Source organism: Dipodomys merriami, unplaced genomic scaffold (genome assembly GCF_024711535.1).
Source record: "Dipodomys merriami isolate MVZ:Mamm:240054 unplaced genomic scaffold, mDipMer1.0.p SCAF_554, whole genome shotgun sequence".
NCBI lineage: Eukaryota > Metazoa > Chordata > Mammalia > Rodentia > Heteromyidae > Dipodomys > Dipodomys merriami.
In genome coordinates, this window is record NW_027206129.1 from 54410 (window position 1) to 78092 (window position 23683).

Here is a 23683-nt window from a genome sequence, read left to right on the forward strand (position 1 = left end):
TATCTGGAGTTATAAAAGAGAGGGAACTCCAGCAACCATGAGAGCCAGCACTGTTGCAAAGCTAATTTAGGAGATGTCACTTGAGTTCCTGGTTGTAAGAGAAAACAAATGATTTTCTTCTCTCGAAATAATTACACTGTTTCCTAACATTAGGACATTTTGTGCCCCTAAAAATATCTTAGAAGTTCTGATTCTTTTTCCATCCTATAAACAAACTTTTCTGTGAAGTAAGAAGTATTTTGAGACACAAAAAGAAACAAAGAATCACCAAACAACTCCAGGACAAACACAACTATACTCATAAAACTTTTTACAAAGATGGGATTTACTTTACAATATAGCAGTTGTGAGATTCTGCTACCTCCCACAGTTCCTAAATCTAGAAATCAGGTCTTAGAAGACATTATTCTTAATCACGTGTTACTAAGCGGACAAAGGTATATACTATCAGATTTGGTGGTCAAATCCAAGCACCAGGGTGTCTTTTGAAAGATTGTAAAATGTAAACCTTTATAGCTTATAAAACATATTACATATAACCAGCTACTGAAATTCAAAAGGTTTTAAGCAACTGTTTAAAAGGCAGTAGGGACTTAGGATAATAATCATTGGGTTAAAAATTCAAGTGGAATTGTTTAAAAATGTAAAAAAAAAAAAAAAAAGAAATACCTCATAGTGATTATTTCAAGCTTTCCCTTTCTGCATGATGATTAATGACACACAGTGCTAATCTGGATGACACTATCCAAGGAGCACATGGCTCCTTTTTCTATCGACTGGATCACCTGCCTAGAGCTACTGACCAAAAAGTAAAAAGAAGTACAGAGAATTCAGCTTAGAAATTTTGTTATGTGTTTGATTGTATGTGCTTGTGTTGTATGTGTCTTTAAAAGTTTCTGGGGCTTAAACTCAGGGCTGGATGCTGTCCATGAGGTTTTATTATTTTTTGCTGAAGGCTGTTATTCTACTACTTGATCTACAGCTTCACTTCTGGTTTTTAGGTAGTTCATTAGAGTTAAGAGTCTCACAGACTTTCCTATCCAGTGTGGCTTCAAATCATGATCCTCAAATCTCAACCTCCTGAGTAGCTAGGATTATAGGGATGAGCCAGCGGCACCCAGCAGGATTTTTTTTAATGGTATATATTTGTGAATGAGTAGTAACAGAGAAAAAGAAAATGATCTTGAAGTTAAGATACATTCGTAGTGACCTACAGTTACAGCATGTCTTACTTTGGGAAGGGACAAAGTCTACTCACCTGGATTATCCAGGTGAGAATATAAACAAAGGTCATGAGGTATTTTCTCAACAGGCACTGTGGACGGCAATCTGTGGATAAAGAAAAAACAACCACAAAATATCACTGAACACAAGTGTAAGGAGAACGGTATTTTCATAATGGAAAATAACTCCTCCAAAAATCAAACTAAGAGCATTGTAAGATGGGACATGTTCACAGGACCAGCACCAGCAAGACCAGATTAAAAAAAAAAAAAAAGATTTCTTCAGAATAATTGTTCTCAGATCTTCTGATGACCCTAAGAAAGCCAGGGCACAGCTGAATGGCTGTGCCTGCTGGGTATCTTTCTTTCCTTCTAGCTTGTTGCACGGCTTGTCTTATTACACAACTGTACTTAATATCCTCAGTTATGTCTTCGATTTGACTAGCATTAAACTAAAGTCAGACTTTGTGGCTTGTCTCATTGGAGATTGCTTTCTGGTAACCTCTAGCTCTGACCTCTCTCCTGACCTCTAGCTCTGTCTGGGTTATGGACACACCAAAGCTTACAAACTGGTGATTCTTCAAATGTGAAGTAGTCTTTACTCTTTTACAGTTTGGTTAAACAGTTGCTGACTACATTTGAAAGAATGTACCATGGGAGGGGGGGAAAAAAAGGTGAGTTATGAAACTAAGGAGTCCCCAGGGCTGGCTAAATGGCAACCACACAGTTGTAAAACCACAGAAATTCAAACTAAACAAATACTGGGGACCTGAGAGGAGGTCTTACAGCATTGTGGTGCCCTGACATGCAGCACTGGCATCTGTTAGAAATGCAGATTCTCAGGCCAAACCCTGGAGCTCCTGAATCAGAAATATTGAGGGTGGAAGCCAGCCATAAGCGTTTCCATAACTGAGTGATGCTGGTGACCAGTGAGAGCCATTAACCCAGGGACTTCAAATTCACATTCAATCATAGGTCTATTACTAATCTCTCTACTTTATATCAAGTAAATAAACCAGATTCATTGCATTTAAAATAAATACACAATGCTGGGTGCTGGTGACTCACGCCTATAATCCCAGCTACTCAGAAGGCTGAGAGCTGATGATTGTGATTCAATTTTACTCCAAGCAGGAAAGTCAAAGAGACTCTTAACTCTAACAACCAAAAAGCTGGAACTGGAGCTGTGTCCCAAGTGGTAGAGGAGATCACCTGAGGTCAAGCCCCAGTACTGGCGCATCCAAACCAATACACAAAAATACCCATAAAACTGCTATTCTTATTAAAATAACAGTGCATTTATTGTTTGATTTCCATGTATTTAAATTTAAACTTAAGAATCTGAAAAAAGCACTGTTTTCAGTTAATGTTCCATCCATATGTTTTTCTTTACTTAAGACACACAATCACTTTATATGAAATGTGCATGTTGGTGCATTTTAAGTATTTTGCAATATACAAAAAGCTTGCTAACCATCCCAACTTTGAAAACATACTTCCTTACTCATAGTTGTTAGCTCTAACACCTTCTTTTCTCATTAAATTACAACCAAAATTGGTACAACAATTCAAAGCCCATAGTATTTTTTTCACATGTCATCAAGTTTAATCTTCATCAAATTCAGAGAAATTAGTTTTTAATAAAGATGAGGGTATGGAGGAACCGAGGGCTAAATCAACCTGCTCAAGTTCACCCAGATGGGAAGTAGCAGAGTTGGCGTAACAATAGGGTCTTTCAGTGCTTAGGAAATTCAGGTCAGGAAAAGGCGACTGTAAACTAGGTTTAAACTGTAGTTTCCACTGAGGACTGGGGGCACAAAGAATCATTAGTGCAGAGAGCCATCTTGACCATGTGAAATACAGAGTAAAGCCAGGCACCGGTGGCTCTCGCCTGTAATTTCAGGAGGCTGAGCTCTGAGGATCACAATTTGAAGCCAGCCCAGGCAGGAAAGTCTACGAGACTCTTAATCTCCAGTGAACCACCAAGAAGCTGGAAGTGGAGCTATGGCTCAAATGGTAGAGTGCTAACCTTGAGCTGAAAAAAGTAAGGGACAGCACCCATATCCTGAGTTTGAGCCCCAGTACTTTCACAAGAAAAATAAAAGTGAAAAAAGGCAATTTTGGGCTATAGATTCTTCAGAGAAGGCACTGTGTTTTGCATGTAATAGATGTGAAAATGACTTATTACGTGTGTGTGCTATTTGTTACTTGTTATTTGTGTGTACCTGTCAGGGAACTCCCTAATAAAAACAGCTAAACTTCCATTCATTCATCTATAAGGTACTTCACACCTTTTCATGCACATTTTGGAGAACAAAACGAAAAGAAAAACCAACATACTTTTTTTCTGGCTGCACAACTGCTATTTTTCTCTTCTTTTGTGCTATAAAGGAAAAAAAAAGAATCAGAACAAGAAAATAATATTGTTAGTGAGACTACTACATTTTTTAAATGGCATAGTGTAATAGTAGGCCCATTTAAAAATACTACTTAAACACTGAACCATTTTTCAGTCAAGCCACACTTTTATATACATTTCTCTGAACATAAAACAGATACAGACTCATTGGACATAAGAGCTTAATAAAAATTAGCACATTTAATCTGACCACTACACAGGCTCTGCTTACTAGGGAAGAAAAGGAGCTCTCATACTATACTTCACAAAAATACATATTAAGATAAACTGTCCCAAGTATGATGATCCAGAATTTTTTTCCCACAGAAATTGTGATTAAGACAAATACCACTTTTATAACAATGGACTCCCAAATTAGTCTAAAAAGCATGCACTTAAAACTGAAACACTGAAAAAAAAAAACCCTGAAACACTGAATTACAGGAAGAACTGTTAGTGGCTAGCCACATATTGACAAAAACATTGACACTTTATCTTTCTAATTGATTAAGATCACCTTAACAAAACCAGACTAGGGCTCTTGCCACTATCTTGACACAAATAATCCTGCATCTTCCAACATAAACATAAGGTTTTACTGAAAATTCTAAAGCTGGCAGGAAAGAGTGCAAGTTTGTGTCCTTAAAGCAAAGTAAATAAGTAAATAAATGGAAGAATCAATAAGAGAAATATAAAATTTCACTCATTGTTTGATATTCAATTGCAGTTATTCATATACCAAGTATCAAAGTACAACTTTTCATCTTCCAGGTGAAAAAGGAATGTATAGCCCCTGTCTGACTCTCTGTCTTGTTACTAGGATTGGGGACCTGATTGGGTGCCATCTGGGTGAGGAACCAATCACAATATACCTGGAAGCAGCATGGGAAATAACCAGGAAATACTATTGCATATGTGTTCACCAACATGTGAACTTATTCCAAAAAGCAAAAGCACGTGCAGCCTTCCAGATTCCTTTGCTTCCAGGAAGGGAAAAGACTTAAGATACCAGGTCCTATTTGAGGGACAAGGACAAAGGAAATGGAGCTCCAACCCTGTGAGAAAACCCAGCAAAGGTATTTCTAAGGCTGGGCACCGGTGACTCATGTCTATAATCCTAGCTACTTTGGAGGCTGAGAGCAGCCCAAGGCCAGTATAAACATACATGTGTGAGATTCCTCTCCATCAAGAACCAGATACAATGGCACATGCTACTGTATCAGCAGCATGGGAAGCTGACATTGGGAAGATGACAGTTCCAGGTCAGTCCGGACAGACAAGTGTATAAGACCTCATCTCAACAGAAGAAGCTGGGTGTGGTGGTAGGTGACTGTCATCTTAGTTATGATGGCAAGCCTAGAGTAGTGGCCATGATCCAGGAATGAGCCTAGGCTGAAAGTGAGACCTTGTCTCCAAGACAACCAGTCAAGCAGGGTGCTGGTGGCTCACACCTGTAATTCTAGCTACTTAAAAGGCTGAAATCTGAGGATCTTGGTTCAAAGCCAGACTGGATAGGAAACTGCGTAAGACTCATCTCCAATTAACATCTAGAAAACCGGAAGTGGCGCTGCAGCTCAAAGTGGTAGAACCTTGAGTGAAAGAGCTCAGGGACAGTGTCCAGGCCCTGAGTTCAAGCCCAATAACCCAAAACAAAAACAAAACAAAAACCAAAAAAGTCAAAAAGGGCTGGAGGTTGGGGCTGGGAAGGTGGCTCAGTGGCCTTGCATGCATGAGGCCCTGGGTTTGATTCCTCAGCACCACATAAGCAGAAAAAGCGGGAAGTAGTGCTATGGCTCAACTGGTAGAGCACTAGCCTTGAGCTGAAGAGCTGAGGGACAGTGCCCAGGCCCAGAGAGTTCAGGCCCCACGACCAACAAAAACAAAAAAGGGCTGGAAGCATGGTTCTCTGGATAGTATCATTCTAGTAAGCACAAGTTCCTGTATTCAAATCACAGTATACAAAATAAATAAAAACAAACACATTGAATATAAAATATTTATTCTTAGGGAGATCTCTCTTCATCCCCCACTAAAAATTATCCAAGTTCTTTGTGTACTCAGAGAGTACAGCCAATAGTCAGGTATGAGGATAATGTAGTGAGCACTGAGTCAAGGAACACTGCAAAAACTGCAGAGAGCAGGGAATGAGAAGTCAGCTATGTTGGGAATCTGTTTACAGCTAAATCCTAGAAATGTCAAGTAGCATGCCATAGAATTGGTTGCTAGAAAGAAATAGAGCTGGCACTCGATATCCATAAGGAAACTACTAGAATCATAATCTAACAAAATGTTGAAACCCATTATTGTTAAGGCTTCATGAATTTTAAGTAATACCCTTGATGTACATTAAAGTGGAATAGTAAGTGCTAAGATGTATTAAGATAGAATATTTTAAGCCATATGATTTGATAATGATCTATAATAATGTATATTAAAATTTTGGAGGATGGAAGGGGTGACATTGATCAAGATGCATTGTACTCTGACTTGTTAATATCTTACTTGTTAATATCTTACTTGTTAAACAGACGCCCCTTTGTACAACTACTTAAAGATAATAATAATCTTTAAAAGTAAAACAAAAAACTATTATTCTAAGTATTTAAATGTGCCTAAGTATAAATTATGAATGTGTGTGTATGGGTGCATGCTGAATTGGTCAATTACTAATACTGATTTTATCTGTTATTTCTGAGTTCAAAAGGATATGAGATAATACATGTATTACTTATAAAGTCTAGATAAAATTTCACCTATCACTTAGTGCTAAGTGGGCTTGATATTATTTCAGTAAATGACAGAGTGAGTATAATTCCTTTGGGGGAAATTACATGTAAAAACATTTTTTCAAAGAAATGATATACAAAAATACGCTATTTGAGTTTTTTCCCCCAAATCAAAAAATGGCTTTCATATAAAACTGGGAGTGAAGATTTTGGGTATTTTTTGCTATGGCTCTCTGTGTCCTTTAAATGCCTTCTTATTCAATTTGTCAGCCTGTGGAATATATTCAAATGTCCTGTCCATCTCATGTAGATACTTAAAGGGTAATTAAGACTACAACAATATTGGTACTCTTTGAAACATCTAAAGCCTCTCTTTGTTTTTACATCCTGCCTGTTTATAACCCATTGTTTCTTCACCAAGATCATAGATGCTTTCCACCTTCTATGGGCCACACTTACAGACTGTCTTGTGGGGCGCAGTCAAAGGGTAGGCATTGGCTTCACACCAGCCCACCGGAAAGATATCCATGGATTCCACATCAACGATGACCTCTGGCACAGGAGTCTGCAGACCTGCATGGGAAGAAGCCAAGATGATAGGTACCAACAAAGAAAGAGAAGAAGGAAGTAACAGAGCATCTGAGAAATACATTGCTGTGATGGCTTTAAAAACAATGATAACAGCATGGGAAATAGGACTTTTTAGTAGTCTATGGTCTTCTGATGGATATAAATGCTTGAATTGTAACAGAATACAGGGGAGTTCAAATGAAGTAGGGAGTGCAGAATAAGTTATTTTTCCCTGAATATGGAGAGGGAGGACTCTTAGGAAACTCAGACAGGATCCAGATATTGCAGAAGTGCTCCCTTTCCTAAGAGAAGCTATGAAACTTAAGGAATGTGGTGAAAATAAGGGGCTGAGGTGCCATGCACGTCACCACGACTACCTCACTCAACTCCAAGTGTAGAAGTACCTTTAACTAAACATCCACCATTACACCTAGAAGCAGCTACTAAATGGGACCCCCACTGATTGCGGGGGGAGGGGAGAAGCAGTTCCCCCAGGGCCTGTATCAGCACGCACTAGTCGTTTCTGTAGGAATGTGGGGTTCCTCCCCCACAAGATGGTCCTGATCATCACACAGGGTGTCTAATTCAAAATGATGCCTTGTGATAAATCGGCATCACAGCCAGGAAATTCTGAAGAGGACCAGAAATCTGGATTAAGCAATAACAAAAGTTTCAAGGCACACTGGCTAAGGAGAGAAGTGATGTGGAATCTAGCCCATTAGTTACAAGAAAAATCCTACACCCAATCGATAGCTCTCAAGAGAAATAAAATTTAAAAACCAACAACAAAAAACAGCCACTTTGAGGGAAGAAATCTTGAACAAGAAATCAAAAGGTAAGAGCTCTATTAACAGATAGTGACTCTTGGCCTCTGACCACTTAATCTAGAGTGCTCTGGTTTCCTTGCTGAGGACGAGGATAAAAACACAAAAGAAAACCCAGCCACACAATCATGTCACCATACAACATCTGATGAATTTTATCTCATATCTTCTCATCTCCCCTAAACTCTGAGACTACCAGAAACTAAGTAGCTTCGTACAACATAAAATGCTCCTAACTTACATCAGTTCCAACTGCTCATCCTAAGGAAGAAAACTGATGAATGAAAACTTATAATTTAATATTAAACCATGTTAGTTAATATTAATTTTCTATTTGCTGATTAAATTTTCCATTAAAATTAACTTCCCATTTGCTGATCCTGTAATATGCAGGGCATGTAAATTGAAGGAATGGAAGGCAGGCCTTAGGACTTACTTTTCAACCAAGGTAAGTAGAAATCATTTCTGTCTAATATTGTATGATTTTAAACTATATAGAGTAATTGTCAAATGAGTCATCAAATAATAAAACAGACAAAAGGCAAAAAAAAAACTTTTTCCTACTATTAATGAAGTGATTAAAACTGTAAAAGTGCCTAAAAGGTATATATAATTCACCACAGAAAGAGCTATTGGATATATTCCTAATTTTCTTTTGGAGTCATGAAAATATCATTTTTTTCTCAGAAATGTTACCAAAATGTTAAATCTAACTGCCAGAAACATCTGTATTCCCAGATTGATGTTTAGCTATAAATAAGATGAAAAGCAGTGCTTCAAAGGAGGCATAAAGTGGACTTTATAGCTTAAAATTTCATCCCAAATGTTGACTTTCATGTCTCAATGTTCTGTTAGTTCAAACATCACATCATATTAATGTTTTAATATATACACTTCTGTGAAATGTATACATTCGTAAATCATTACAGATGCCTTTTCAATACTTACAAATTCTTTGATCACCCAATTAAACAAATTATGTATGAGTTAAAGAAGTGTCAGCTATCCTTTCCTCAAAAAGCTTATAGTCCTGTCTTTCTCTTACCCCACATCTAGCTATTGCGTAAGAGCCAATGGGAATATGAAGGATTCATCACTGAGGCAAGTTTTCCCAACCCCACACGTTTGAAATCTCATCCTGGATGGCAGGTATCAATTCTTTATTTCCTTTTTATTAGCTTTACCAATCTAGATACATCTGGCCAACCTCTGAGTAATCTTTTACAGAAAACTCTTGTGTTCTAAGATTTGGGGGCCCAAGCTTACAAAACAATCTATTCAAAATGTGTGCAATGCACCTTCTTGCTTCTTCTAGGACTATCAATATTACATATGAAAAGGCAGAAATTTCATTCATCACCAATAGGTGTAGTGTTTATCTTCTTTTTCCTGTGTTTTTAAAATCAAGCAGTTGTACAAATAAGTTAAAATTCAATCATGCTTCTTGATCAGTGTTACCTTTTCCATCATCCCTTTCATATTTATCAATTTATTTTTTTAGAAACTCCCTTATGAAAAGCACAGAATCATACTCAATCTTGGTCTCTTGTCTATATCCTGTCAGTTTGAATCTATTCAAACAATTCTTACCCAGCACCAACACCTCAAAACCTATCAGGAAGCTGAAAACTCCCGCAACAGAAAAAGTAGGTTAGTTTCAAATGACAGATTATCATGCAGCTACATATATATATATATATATATATATATATATATATATATATCTGCAATGATATATAGATAGATAGATATAAAACAATGAGAAACCTCTTGATATAAAGATCTCCAAACTATAGCATGTAATAAGAAAATGCAGGGTACAGAATCTTGTTCCTCAAGAACAGATTGTCTACTGCAGTCTGTTTTTAAATGGGAGAATAACATATACTTGTATGTGCATGAAGTAAATTTGCAAAGAATGCAAAATATGAACACAGTGGGTGTCAGTGGGAAAGGAACATGATGGGTAAAGAATGGGGGTCCAAGAGTGGGGGGAGGGGTGGATGGTGACCAAAGATACTTTATGAGTTTTAAGTCGTTGTGAATAAACTGCCTGTTTTATAATCACAACCTGCTGGATTACTGGAATAACAACACAACAAAAGACATCCAGAGAAGAAAGGAAAAGTCTCATACATATATATGGTATTGCATCAATATGCACATAAATGCAGCCTTGCATAAATACGTACCTAAGGGCGGCATTGCCACTGAGGTTGGTTTAATCAAAGGCATGTTCTCATAAAGAGAGTAAGATTAAACTGCTTTGAATTGCTTCACTGCTAAAAGAAGTCTTTCCCTACTGCCAGGGTAAATTCACGAGCATGTGAACTTGTGAGAATCACAATGGAACTCTTAAAATAATTCTGCAATTTCCTATCTCTTCAGGATGTCGTCCTCAGATGAAGCAGACCACTCAGTCCTACTTGCACTTGTGACTGCAAGAGCACTGGTAGAGCTCAATGCAACCACTGACACTGGGCGTCGTAACAGAGTTGATTACCTATTCTATCTATACCATCAGAGGAGAAGGGAAGATGGTGCATATGGACATTTTAACGCCTTCCTAGCAACTCAATCCTATCAAACTCCTAATGCCAAGTGATTACTTCATTTGCAGCAAACCACAGAAAAGAGGGCAGACATGGGTGCAATGGAGAATAGAGATGCTTTGGGAGTGCCACAGGCATGAGGGATGTGAGAGGAGAAAGGCTAGGAGTCAACCCGAAGGAAGGTAAGTGATTTCCATCTTCTTTGGCAACAGAATCGGAACCTCTTCATGTTGGAAAAAAGCTGGGACAGGAAGAAAGATGGGGTGCAGAAGGGAGCATGTTAACTGTGTTAATATCCCCCAGTGAAAGCCAAAAGACTGGGCGAATGCTCAGGGGCTCAAGGGTGAGATAGGAGAACAGGTAGGAAAAATGCAAAGTGAGCCAGACTCTCCAAGAGCAAGTGAGATGTGGGGAGGAGGTTGGGCTGTACGCCTTCTATACCACTAATGCTAAGCTACGTGGTGGCTTTTTGAGTATCCTCTGCCCTGCAGCCAACTTCCTAGAGAATACAGATGGACAACACCATAGCTAGCAAGATCCAGGTGTTGTCTGAACAAAAACAGTAGAAATGGAATTGTGTGTTGATGAAGTATGTGTGTGTGTGTATGTAACCTGTGTATGTGTGTAGAATTCCCACAATGACAAATGCAGCACTTATTATACAGCAGATACTTTTCCATAAGTTTAATCCTCATAACAACCCTTAGAACACAGGAGCCTTGCTATCCCCATTTTTGAGATGTGTACATCGAGGTACAAGAAATGAAGCACCTAGCAAGTGAATGGCTTAGGATTTGAACTTGGGTGATTGGGCTCCAGGGCCTTAGAAAGCACATGAGGCAGGCAGTTTCCATTCCTTCTCCTCCTTCTTTCACTGGGAGTGAGCCACTCTCAATTTATCCCCTTCCCAGATCCCATTTCAGAGCTCTTATCACCAGAGAAGAAGCCATATCAATGCCAGCTCTGTGGGCAGGCTCAGGCTCTCTCCAGAGCATCAGCATCTTGAGAACATGGTCACTCTGAAGTCACACCCATCACAGTGGCAGCTAAAAACCCCCAAATTTGCTTTTGTTCCTCTGCAACACCTTCTAAAGCCTCTCATTCATAACCTCCAAACAAGTCCCATTCTCCTTTAAGACTGCTGGTGTCGCCGAACATCACCCTCCTGAATGAAATGAAGTCTGTAACCTGTAAGGTCTCTTCTCATAAGTAGCTCTTCATCTTGAGCATCTTTTTCATGCATCCAGAAAAGACTGTTCTTATAGCTTGATTGACCTCATGAAAGTCACACGTTTAAAGACCTTAAAGCTACCACTGGGCTTGAAATGTAATTATTTCTACATCTGTATTTCCCTTGCCTCATTTTTGCAAGCATTGGCAAAATGCTTAGTAACTACCTGAGTTTTTCACAAATGAAAGGAAATTGAATGAGCTGTTTTCTACATCTTATCTCTTGTACACAAGAAGTTAACACCAACATTTTTTTTGCCCTGAACCACAAGTACCTTGCTCCTGTGACCTACTGTTGAATTTTAAAAAACTGCATAAAAGTCATCGGGGAGATGCTAGGACCTCGTGGCTCACACCTGTAATTCTAGCTACTCAGGAGGTTGAGCTTTGAGGATCATGGTTCAAAGCCAGTCTAAACAGGAAAACCCATGAGACCCCTCTCTCCAATTACGTACCAAAAAAGCCCGAAGGAGAGCTGTGGCTCAAGTGTTATAATGCTAGCTGTGACCACAAGAGCTCAGGGAGAGCATCCAGGCCTTGAGCTCAAACCCCAGCAGAAGAGAAGGGAAGGTTTTATAATGCCAATTGCCAGGCCCTACTTGGGAGTGGGGGAGTAAGAGGTGCTCTTTGGAACGTGCAGTTTGTTAGTACTCAGGTTGATTATAAAGTGGAGGGTGGATTACTGGAACTGAGACCAGCATTTTGAAAACTGGCTCAAGGAGTGTCTGAACATCAGATTAGAAGTGCAAAGTATCTTTCTCACACTGTTCGGGTGGGAAAACAGCAGTTCTTGAGACTGTCACATCTTAAATGGCTGTTTGATTCAGAAGCATACAGCCTGTTTAATCCTTCTGTCTACGCAGTAAACATTTAGCGAGCAAAGTGCACATGAGGTCTTATACAAACACCGTGCTGTGTGAGGTGCAGACAGGGACAGAGCCCCATGTAATGACTTGTCACATCAATAACACTATCAAGATTCTTGAAGACACAGTGTGTGGTTCTTTCTAATGGAGCAAGGGCTCCTGCAGGCAGGCAGATATCCAATGTCAGCTCTGACCTGCCTACACTGCGCCTTTACTCCCACCTAGCAGCCGTGACGGTGAGCACTGTGAGGAAATGAATTTACTCAGCGAATCGCCACAACCAGCCTGTGAGGCAGGCTACCATCAGCCATGTTCTATAGAGACCTACAAAGAAGAAGAGATTTTTCAACTAAAAAAGAGCTCGATATTCCCACATCTGGGAAAGCAGCACCCCATGCTATGGAATTTAGTCTTGCACCAGGAAGAAACTGACTCATTGAACATTAGTAAGAAGGCCATGATAGTACTTAATAAAGTACTGATGCTTTTTGAGCATCAGTAGTGGAAAATCAGATACTATGAAACTTTGTTTCAAGGTACAATGACTTAAACATAACACATATAAAATTACCTTCAGGCTCTGGGATCTATAGGAAACATAAATGAATTTCATGTTGAGATTTGGATTCCACCCCCGAAGATATCTATTAACCTATCTGCAAATATTCAAAAGCCCACACATGTGGTCTCAAGAACCCTGCATACTGGGTACTCCTCCTGCATTTGGCTAAGTACCCAGAAGTGTCTCAGAAAGTACACCTGACAAGAGAGGACAAGGAAGGCAACAGGAAGGTGGGAGCCCTCTTAAGGGTTCAAGAGCCAAAAGAACAAGTAAAACACTAAGACTATCTTTGTCCCCTCAAAAAACACTCTAAAATGAAGATCCAATGATCGGTGTGTGAGGAGGCAGATGTGGAAGTGCAAACCACTGTACAGATAAAAGCACTGAACTGGATGGAAACATCTTGTATTTAGGAGTAATGCTCCCGACTGTAGGGTATGGTGATTAAAGTAAGAACCATGATACCTGCTCCCAAACATTGAGTCATCACTACGTATACCCCTTCCCACTGGCTTATATGAACTCAGTTCCTTTCCCAATACTCATCGAAAATAACATATATTAATCTCACCTATTTTATTCATTGTTTCCTTTCCAACAGAGGAGCCTTTAAAGAGACTTAGGTAAAAAATTAACTAGCAATGATCATTTTACTATCTAGATGTAGTCAGTCACATGCTAAGAAGATTTCAAATCAATCTAATTCATAACAACAACTAATAAAATCCTTATAAAGTGCATTCTAATTTTAAAGGGTCAAATAAATGGTCTATAATCAGAATCATATAATTTAACATCCTCATATAAGATAATTTAATGGCTACAATGTTACCATAATGTAATAAATGCTTATCATTTTATCCTCAGGACTGAGAAAGGAAACTGTGTGTGTGTGTGTGTGTGTGTGTGTGTGTGTGTGTGTGTGTGTGTGTGTGTGTGCGTGTGTGTGCATTCATGTATACATATATAAGTAAAAGTACAATAAATAAGTTATTAAGCTGTCAGTTTAAAAGGTAAGTGATTATTAAGAAATAAAATCCAGAAAAATCAAAGCAAGATCAAGGAGACAGACTGGATTTTTACTTTGCTTATAATGTATTTTTTTAGTGATGAAACATATAAATGATTTGGACCAATAATAAATACCAAATAACAGTCAATAAATAAGTTAGAAATTTCAGTAGAAAATGTTCAACAATGTGTTTACAAGCACTTACACATAAATGGAAGTATATAAAAATGGGAATATATGGAAACAAATATATAAGTGGACAATCTATTTTCTGACTTGTTTTCTAATGTCAAAGCAGTCAATAAAAAAAGCTAACATGCTGATTTCCTTTCCTTTTTGGCTACCAGACTGAAAGTTTGTATCTGAAGGAGAGCAGCAAAAGGAGAAAATTCTGCCAAATTTTTCAATCCTGTTCAGCACTCTTCTATCAGGAGGGAAAGCTACAGAGTCAAGTGAATTAAGCAACAGAGAAAATGTCAACCACAATGACATGAACCCCAGGCAGATCTTAATGGCTTCGCAAGATTTTTCCCTCTGAAAATCAGGACACACTTACTGCTGTTTGTGTTAGGTAATTAACAGCTGTAAAACACACTGAAAGTAGAAACTGCTAAATAAATAATGACTGCCAAAGAATTTTACTCATCATGTGCTAAATAATAACGATGAAACATGGGCTTCTAACTTTACCAATTTGGTTTCCAAATTAATAATGCAAGCAAGACTCCAATCTCATTAACATGGCTTAGCATAGTGTTAAATTGCAAGTTAAATTTAGTGATTAGAAACACAGAAGGCGTCGGGTGTCTCCAAAAGCAGTTGATGCAACTCTTTATGCAGCAATGAAAACAAAGCCACGCTCTATTCCTATAACTGCAAAAACTATCACCATTCTGTCTATGTTTGGTTGATTTCAGGAAGCTGTTCTACTTAAAAATACACTAAGCAATGAGCCCTTAAGAACTGTTATTTATTCCAAATTTGAAACTAACCATAGCAATGTTTAAAACTATTTTCTTAAAAATTAACAATTGAACATCTACGAAGACTATTCTCTATATTTTTCTTTTCTTTTCTCTACATTTACTTTTGCAAACACCTTTTTAAAACCTGTTAATAAGGAAAACAGGGATGAGATGATAAAAGCACCAATCTTAGACCTTCCGTCCAACATTTCTACCTGAGTGTTGTCATGAGTATGTTGTAGGATTTAAACTCTGCAGAGCCCAGAAGAGCTGGCAATATTGTACAATATTATACAATATTGTACAACTCCTAGCTTTTCTTTTGCTATGGCATGTATATTCTCATTAACTTTAGAGTTCTGTGAAATCTTGGAAAAAACAAAGAATTATACAAGTCATGGGAAAATATAAAGGATTAAATTCATATCAGTTATTCCTCATGAAAAACATAGCTGGTAAAATCAGCATTCTAGCTAAATCCAAAATTTGATCAAGGTTCTATTCACAAAATGTTCTATTCTGTGAATGTTCTGTACAGTTACAAATAAAGTGTAGCTATAAAAGGCAGTTTCAACATTACTGACTATGCAATATACATCTTATTTATTATCCATTTGGGGAGGTAGTTAGCCCCCACCCAATTAGTATTTTAAGAGAAAATTAAATGTCTATATAAGAAATCCAAATAAAGGGTATTATTCGTATTAAAATGCAAACATATCATTTGATTCCTATAATAACTGAGCCCTTAAATACCATTTTTTAGTGACTCATATTAATTTAATTGTGACATTAGCTTTCATAATCATAGATGTAAAAAGACCACTGTGTTCCAAACATAATTATCTCACCGGCATTTCATTGCATGAAATTATTAGTTAAGAGGAGCGCCTTGGAATGCATTTGTATTTGATTAGTTTCACTTATTTAAGAACACTGAATAATTTAAAATCTGTTTAATCAGGGGGGAAACAAGAGGAGCAATTCTGAGTGGTGAATTCTGTACCCTGTCCTTTCCAGAGGGCAAGAGGGAGAGTAGTACCTCAAGTTCTTCAGGCAATTATGAATTGTACCTACCTTCTAAGTGAAGCCATAGCAGCCGTCCCTTCACACTGACCACGGAAGCCACGCAGAGTTCTCCTGGATTTCTGGGATTCACAGCTTCAAGTTTCATATTCTTGGTGAAACCCCGACTAAAAGATGTCTAAAAGAGAAACAGAACCAGCACTGAGCCAGTGGCTGACAGCAGGCCACATAGGTGATCACAGGGCTGTCCAAGAATATTCGTGAACGAACCTGAGGAGAGAACCTTGACTTCTTAGTTCTCATAGCCCAGAAGTGAGAGCAATGCTTAGCACATAGAGGGTGATGAATATTTATCAAAGGACAGTATACATACCTTCTCTCTTTCCAGTTCCACATGCACCCTGATTTTATTGATCACTAATGTGCATCTCGACTCTATTCCCCCACATTTTTGTTTAAAATCATCCCTTGAGGGGGTACAGGTAGGCAGATGAAGTGATCATCTGACATTATTTTCTTTGAAAGGACATTTGAAAAATGTCTCCTAGCATTTCTTTCTTTCTTTCTGCATTGTTGTTGATGATTTGGTGCTAATACTAGGGATTGAATGCAGGGCCTCAAGCTCTTGCGTGGCTATTTTGCTCAAGGCTGACACTCTACCACTTGAACCACAGCTCCACTTTTATCTGTTCATTGGTAAACTGGAGATAAGAGTCTATTGGATTTGTCTGTCTAGGCTGACTTTGTACCACAGTCCTCATAGTTCAGCCTCGTGAGTCAGCCAAGATTACAGGTGTAAGCCGCCAGTACCCAGCTTAGCATTTCTTATAGGCAGGTCTGCCAGTGATGAATTCTGTTTTCTTTCATCTGAAATTACCTTTAATTTCCTTTTTCCCCCTTCGGTTTTATTTATTTATATTCATTTTTTAAAAATTAACTTTGCAATTTTTACATATAGAAAAATGCCCTGACTGGGGTGCGCTGTTTTACAAAGGTAGGACTGGAAGACCAATGAGGGATTCATTCACATGCTCTTCACCGCAAGTGAGCTGCAGAAGAGATGATGCTCACATTCTCCAAAATCCCTTCTCTGGTTCCCTGGCACCCAGGCCTGCCTCCTCAAGCCACAGCTCCAAGCAATTTCCCATCTATGTCTTGCCTTTCTCATTTTATATTCATGTAAATGGAATCACACTATATCCAGCCTTTTGAGTCTAGCATTTTTCCCCTAGCCACAGACATCTGAGATTCATCTATGCTATTGCTTGTTCTGTTTTATTGCTGAGTAGTTTATGTATCACTGTTTACCCATTACCAGATAAAGGACATGTGAGTCATTTTCAATAGTAAGTAACGGTGAATCAATCTGCTGTGCACACTCAGGTGCAAGTTCTTATATAAATGGAAGTGTTTTTGTTTTTACAACTAAGTTTATTTTCTCATAATTCTGGAGCCTGTAAGCTGACAAGATGTCATCAAGTTGGTCATCAAGATGGAACCACATTGATGGTTGGGTGGCTTCTCTGCTTGGCTTGTAGAAGGTCATCTGATCATGTGTTCTTATATGGTCTTCACTCTGTGTGTGTGTGTGTGTGTGTGTGTGTGCTTGCACACACACACACACACACACACACACACACACACACACACACATGTGCATGCCCTCTAATTTCTTCTTATACAGACGCTAGTCATAGCGGATTAGGACTTACCAATATGGCCTTCTTTTATCTGAATTACTTCTTCTACCTACCTCTAAATACACACTCTAAGCAAAGGTATGTGGAAGAGGATTAAGATTTGATTGCATGAATTGTGAGGGACCCAGTTCAACTAAACTTTTGTTTCTTTGAAAATAGGATTGCTGGACCCTATGACAAATGAATGCTTGCTCTTTGAAGAAACTGCACAATTCTCTTCCAAACTGGCTACACCATTTTGCATTCTGACCAGCAGTATGTGAGTGTTCCGGATTTTAGAAGTCCTCATCAGCACTTGGTATTTCAACACTTAAACACTTTTAGCCATTCTATTAGGCGTCTAGTGGTATGTCACTGGTTTCAACTTGCATCTCTACTACTGACTGACAAGTCAGAGTTTGATGGGCTTCAAATGACAAACTCTTGAGATGAGCCCAAATCTTAGTTCTCTGCTTTTATCCTTAACTACCTGGCACATACATGGCTCAAAGATCAGCCACACATGTTGGTAGCATTTCTACCTACAACTTGCAAGTTTCCCTTGACTGAAACACCTCCCACTTTCAGTATCTTTGGTTGCCAAAATTCTGTAACCTGGCTCATCAAGGCAGAAAAGCATGTGAGTTTTCTATCATGCTTTCAGTCATTCCCCAAATTGACAACTCTGTCTATGTTCATGCCAAAAGCTAAAAACTGGGAAAACCAGACCATGCTGCTGCTTCTTGTCCAACCACTTGCTGCCCTCCAGAACAGCCTGTTCAGTTCATTCTGCAGTCACTTCCTGTATTTGTTTTTGGTACTCGACTGGAGTTAAATTGCTTCAGAAGGATCAATTCAGGAGTTTCCTCAGTCAATACTAGAAGCAAAATTCCTTCCTTATTACTGTTTTTAAATAAATGATATGAAATCTTCCCAAATCATCAGTCACTACGAATTATAACTCGATATGTTACAATACTATAGCAACACATCTTTTCTGAGATACATAAACTGACATAAACAGGTTCCTGTAAGTAATAGAGCCTACAACTTTCCATGACTTGTGAAAAGAATTCAAGGTATCTAAATCATAGTTGTGTCTTTCTACAAAAAAACAAGTTGAAAAATGTAATCATATCTTTATGTAATCAGAATAAAACCACATACTTCATGTTAAAAAATCAATTTTCTCTTTTCTTTATGACTTATTGGAAAGAGAGAAGCAGAGGCATTTTTTTTTTTCTAACTGGGCTTTTTTTCCCTGAGAGTCATCTCATCTCATCTACACACATTATATACTGAGATTCTTCCTGATAATACAACTCAATAGGCTGCTTGAAAAACCTTTAAGTAAATTCAAATGCATTTTATCTACTTAATAAAGGAAGGCTACCACCGCCAAACCTATTTTCATTTCAACTCACTGCTTGAGGGTAATTTCTAAGGGATCAATAGCAAAACTGTTACCTCTGAGTTTTATTTTACTAAGCATTTGCCTGTGCCAATCCATTTCATAACCGCCTCTGATTGTTAAACATCCCAGGGGGAAATGTGTTCCAAGCATCCAATTCTATACCAGCTCTCTTGTAGTACACACAAGATGTGTGATTAAAAAGTAAATTCATAATAGACATTCCATTAAAGAGCACTTGTAGCAAGCTAGTGGCAATAATGCAATGCATATGCCAATAGGCAGACAACAAGTCTGCCTATTAAAACAAACAGAAAACCAGAAACAATGCCATTCCTAATGAATACACAAGCACATTCATTAAAGCGGATTTAACCTTGGTGGCTAAAGCTGGAAAATACAGATGCCAACTGAGTATGTGACTTCTTGCTCCACAATTAAAAGACATTTAGGCAAATCCTGGTTCAAAGAAAGCCAAAGATTGAAAGAAAAAAGAAGAAGAGGAAGAGGGAGAAGGAGGGAGGGAGGAGGCAGCAACAGAAGGAAGCTTTAGGGGAACTATGTAGTTATTCCTAAAGTACAGAACAAAGGGGCTGCATAAAAATTCCCTTCCCAAGACTGAAGACTCAGGGAAGGCATATACATTGTAAGGTAGAAAGCACAATCTAAAATGGACTTTGGGGGCGTTAAAGGGAGTAAATGAAAGACAGCCAGGCAGGTGATTCTGAGATGGCGACATCAATGTCACCATATTGACGTCCAGGAAGTGTCACTGCACTTAAGATGCCTTAGGACTCATTGGCTGATGTCTTCATGGTGCTTCACGGCTGTGACCCTCATCACTTAAACATATGCCAAGTAGTTCTTCGGAGACACTGTTGTGTGTGCAAAAGCAATGTCTTCCAGTGGAAAGTTCATTTAGCCCTCCACAAAGCCCAATTTCCAACTCTGGCACCTATTTCCTCCTAGATTTATAAGGACATGTCCTCTTAACCTTCTACAATCTCATTTTAACTTCTGCTTAGTCTTGAGCTTCCACTAAGCAGCCCCTTTTCTCTCTGGCTGTCCATAATCTGTGATCCTGTAGTAGAAATGACTTCAGGGATGACTCAAAGTCAATAGTGCCAGAAGCTCAGGCTCAGAAACAAGTCTGACAAGAGTGTGCTTCATAAAACTACCTTGGATAACTATATAAACACACACTGGTTGCTATCACAAAAATCCTATTATTATGCTGGTGAGGTATTTTTGAATAAGGTAGTGGCTTAAGTAAAGCACAAAACTCTTCTTATTGATTATTGAAGTCCTTAATAAGGTAATCAAAGAAAAAATAAAATTATAATTTTTCAGAAGTCTCAGGAACAAAGCCTTGCTTAACAGTTGGCTCAGCATTATAACATCATATGTTAAGGACATATCCTATGGTGTACCGTTGATGGCCACTGTGCACTGGTATTTGTACAGTCTTCCCCAGTATGGTGTCATAGCTAGGATATAGTAGCTCTCAGCCCAAACCCATTTCTTGGCATCACTTACAACAGCTGAGAGATTAAGTCTCATCAATGGAAGGTAGAGCCATATAATATGTCACCACCAGACTACTGTAGTTAGAATGAAGGATTTTATCCTCTTAATCTTTTTTTCTTTTCTGCTGGCTCTCTCAGGTGCTAAGTCTAGCCCATGTCTCACCAAAATGAGAACCACCCACTAAAGACAGCACCCTGAAATATTCTTATTTTTATATTTTATTTTATTTTTGTCGGTTGTGGGGCTTGAACTCTGGGCCTGGGCACTGTCCCTCAGCTCTTCAGCTCAAGGCTAGCGCTCTACCACTTGAGCCACAGCACCACTTCCGGTTTTCTGAGTTTTACTGGAGATAAGAGTCTCACAGACTTTCCTACCCAGAAAGTCATGGACTTTCCTGCCTGGCTTTGAACTGCAATCCTCAGATCTCAGCTTCCTGAGTAGCTAGGATTACAGGCATGAGCCATGGGCACCCGGCTTACCTTGAAATATTCTATAAGCAATAAATAAACCTTTAACAGGCTAAAGTCACTGTACGTTTATTAGCCAATTTGCTTCTACAGCTAAAGGGGAACTTTTGAGACACTCTGAAGGTGTGTGATGCTGATAGACAGCAAACTGTATAGCGAACAGCATCCATGATGTACAAAGGGGTAACAGGGGAAGTCGCTTACATTTCTGAAGCAGAAGGGAGGTGCTTCCTCTGCTGCATGCTGCTTATGATAATCTGCCCAGTCAAAGTCCTGGCCAGAGTAACCTGTGAACGACAATATAGATATCATCAGCTGGGCCAAGTGCCAGGCAAATGAGCAATCCTCCCCATGGGTAAGTGACGAGAATGAGTAAGCGGTCACCACCATGCCACTGAAAGGCAAGCCTAACAGTCTTCTGGATTTGAGGAGGGCGGAGTGAGACACTTTAGAAACTGTAATGTACTGAATCTGAATACAAGCGAGGCACACCTTTGTGATCCTAAGGTTGCACCTGGAACCAGATGAGGAAGGATGGACTTTACCTACAGCCCTGCAGTGGCTTTTCCCCAGTGGGGAGATTTGCTATCAGGGAGGACACATGAAAGAGAACACAGCACACACACATTCTTAGAATCCATTTTTTTCAGACATAAACAATGATACTTACCTTCATATGCATTGGGGAAGAAAAACAGAGAAGATGACTTAAAAATGTAATCAAATGAACAACAGAAGGCTAGTAGAGGAATAAAGGCAAGGGAGACAAAATCCCCCAAAGAAAAGAAGGAAGAGGAGGAATGAAGGTAAGCTTCTCTTTGACCTGTATTGCTGAAAAGGAAGGAAAGGAGAGTTGACACAGGGGCCTCTCTGGTGTGATGGTTTGAGGGCACACCTGAGATTCTGGGAGGAGCCTGAGAAGCAGCTACTTGTGTGCATGGAATTTAATTAAATACTGCTCTTGCCCGTGTCACTTTACTTATTGACTCCATTTTTACAGGAGGGCATGGAATTATGCAATATACATCCACCATAGCAGCCATGAAAAGATGAGGTGAGAGGAGAGTTTGGAATCAAAAATAAGAAAAACACAACTCAATGCTAAAGGCTCACACCTGTAATCCTAACTACCCAGGAGGCTGAGATCTGAGCATCGCTATTTGAAGCCAGCCCCTGCAGATAAAATCCATGACTCTTCAATTAACCAGAAAAAATGTTGAAAGTGTAGGTTTGTCTCAAGGGGTAGAATGCCAGCCTTGAATACAAAAGTTAAGCAAGACTCGAACTCTGAGTTGAAGACCCAGTATTGGAAAAAAAAATAACACACACAGACACAGACACACAGACACACAAACACACAGACATACACCACACAGACACACACACAGACACACAGACACACACACACACACACACACACACAAAACCAACTTCCTGAGGTGGAGGGGAGGAGCTAGCTGGAATACAAAACATTTGGGGATGCTCATAAATTTGCGTCTACTGTAGGGTCAACATCTACTTAGATAAAACTTTCCAATTAAGAAGTCACTCCATGGAAGTGAACGTGTAACTCAAGAGGTAGAGCACTAGCCTTGAGAGAAAAAGCCAACTGAGAACACCAGGCCCCTGTGTTCAATCCCCAGTACTGGCATACACATTTTAAACAGCCCCCTCACCCCTATTTCTTACATAGAGACATCTAGCTGGGCTTTAGAGCCACCGTTTAATGGGCTTTAAAATGTCACTCTCTGTGTTGTCTTAGATGTGCATTCAATTCTTCTATATATCCAAGCTTTGAGAGTGTCTGCAGGGAGCCATTTTTAATCTAATAATTTTTAGATATAATCAAGTCTTGCTGGGTATTATCTAAGCAACAATTAATTATTCTGCCTCTAAAATTCACTCCTTTGCTTAACGTTGGAACAGCTTAGACTTTTCTTCCTTCTCCTTCTCCTCTCAGGGAGCCTTATTCACTCCATCAGTTAAAATTCTTTTCCTTTGGGCAGATAATGAGCTTTCTTTGTAAGGCAGTTTTGTGACAGCTCAGAAAATAACTGCTACATAAAAACAAATTGCCATGGATTGTATAATAGAGACAAGAGGGGTCAATTATACTCATTAATCAACAAAGACAGCACAAGAAATGCTGAGGCTGTAGCCAGGAAAACATGTTTTCAGCCTGGAGGGAGGGGGAGAAAGAATAGAGAGGAGAAGAAAATAAAAGGAAATAAAACCCCTTGGGCTATTAAAATCTGCAACAAGCTGCCCTGGGAGACTGTTAAACCATATCTATTAGAGTTATTTAAGCCTTTATTAGTGTTTGTTCTGAATGAAATTCCAAGTGTTCCAGATCCAAAAGGGAAGAGGTTGATGATCTCTTTTCTTATGATACAAATTCATTGACATAACCCAGCTTCCCTTGTAAACATTTCCCTTGGCAGTACAAATGGATGATGCTTTTGAAAAAGTATTTGAAAATAAATAAATATACCCATGCCCTTTGACTGAACAACTTAACTTCTGGGAACCTATCCTATTTTAAAAAATGACCCGAAAAACTATCATACGTTAAGATACTCTGAGCACTATGATTGGTAATCCTTGTGGAACTGGAGAGAGAAGCGCTGAAATATTTTCTTTTATCC

At 38.9% G+C, this 23683-nt stretch overlaps 1 protein-coding gene across 2 annotated transcripts in view; it reads right to left on the reverse strand.

Moving 5' to 3' along the window:
* Positions 1-23683, reverse strand: part of LOC138811982 (scm-like with four MBT domains protein 2) — a 151204-nt gene that overhangs the window by 25346 nt on the left and 102175 nt on the right. For both annotated transcript variants that reach the window (XM_069999924.1, XM_069999925.1), the window contains exons 10-14: positions 21243-21325; positions 16006-16132; positions 6807-6920; positions 3564-3606; positions 1259-1329 (exon numbers count right to left, since the gene is read on the reverse strand). In XM_069999924.1, the coding sequence (XP_069856025.1) occupies positions 1259-1329; positions 3564-3606; positions 6807-6920; positions 16006-16132; positions 21243-21325 (438 nt within the window). The remainder of the gene's footprint in view (positions 1-1258; positions 1330-3563; positions 3607-6806; positions 6921-16005; positions 16133-21242; positions 21326-23683) is intronic.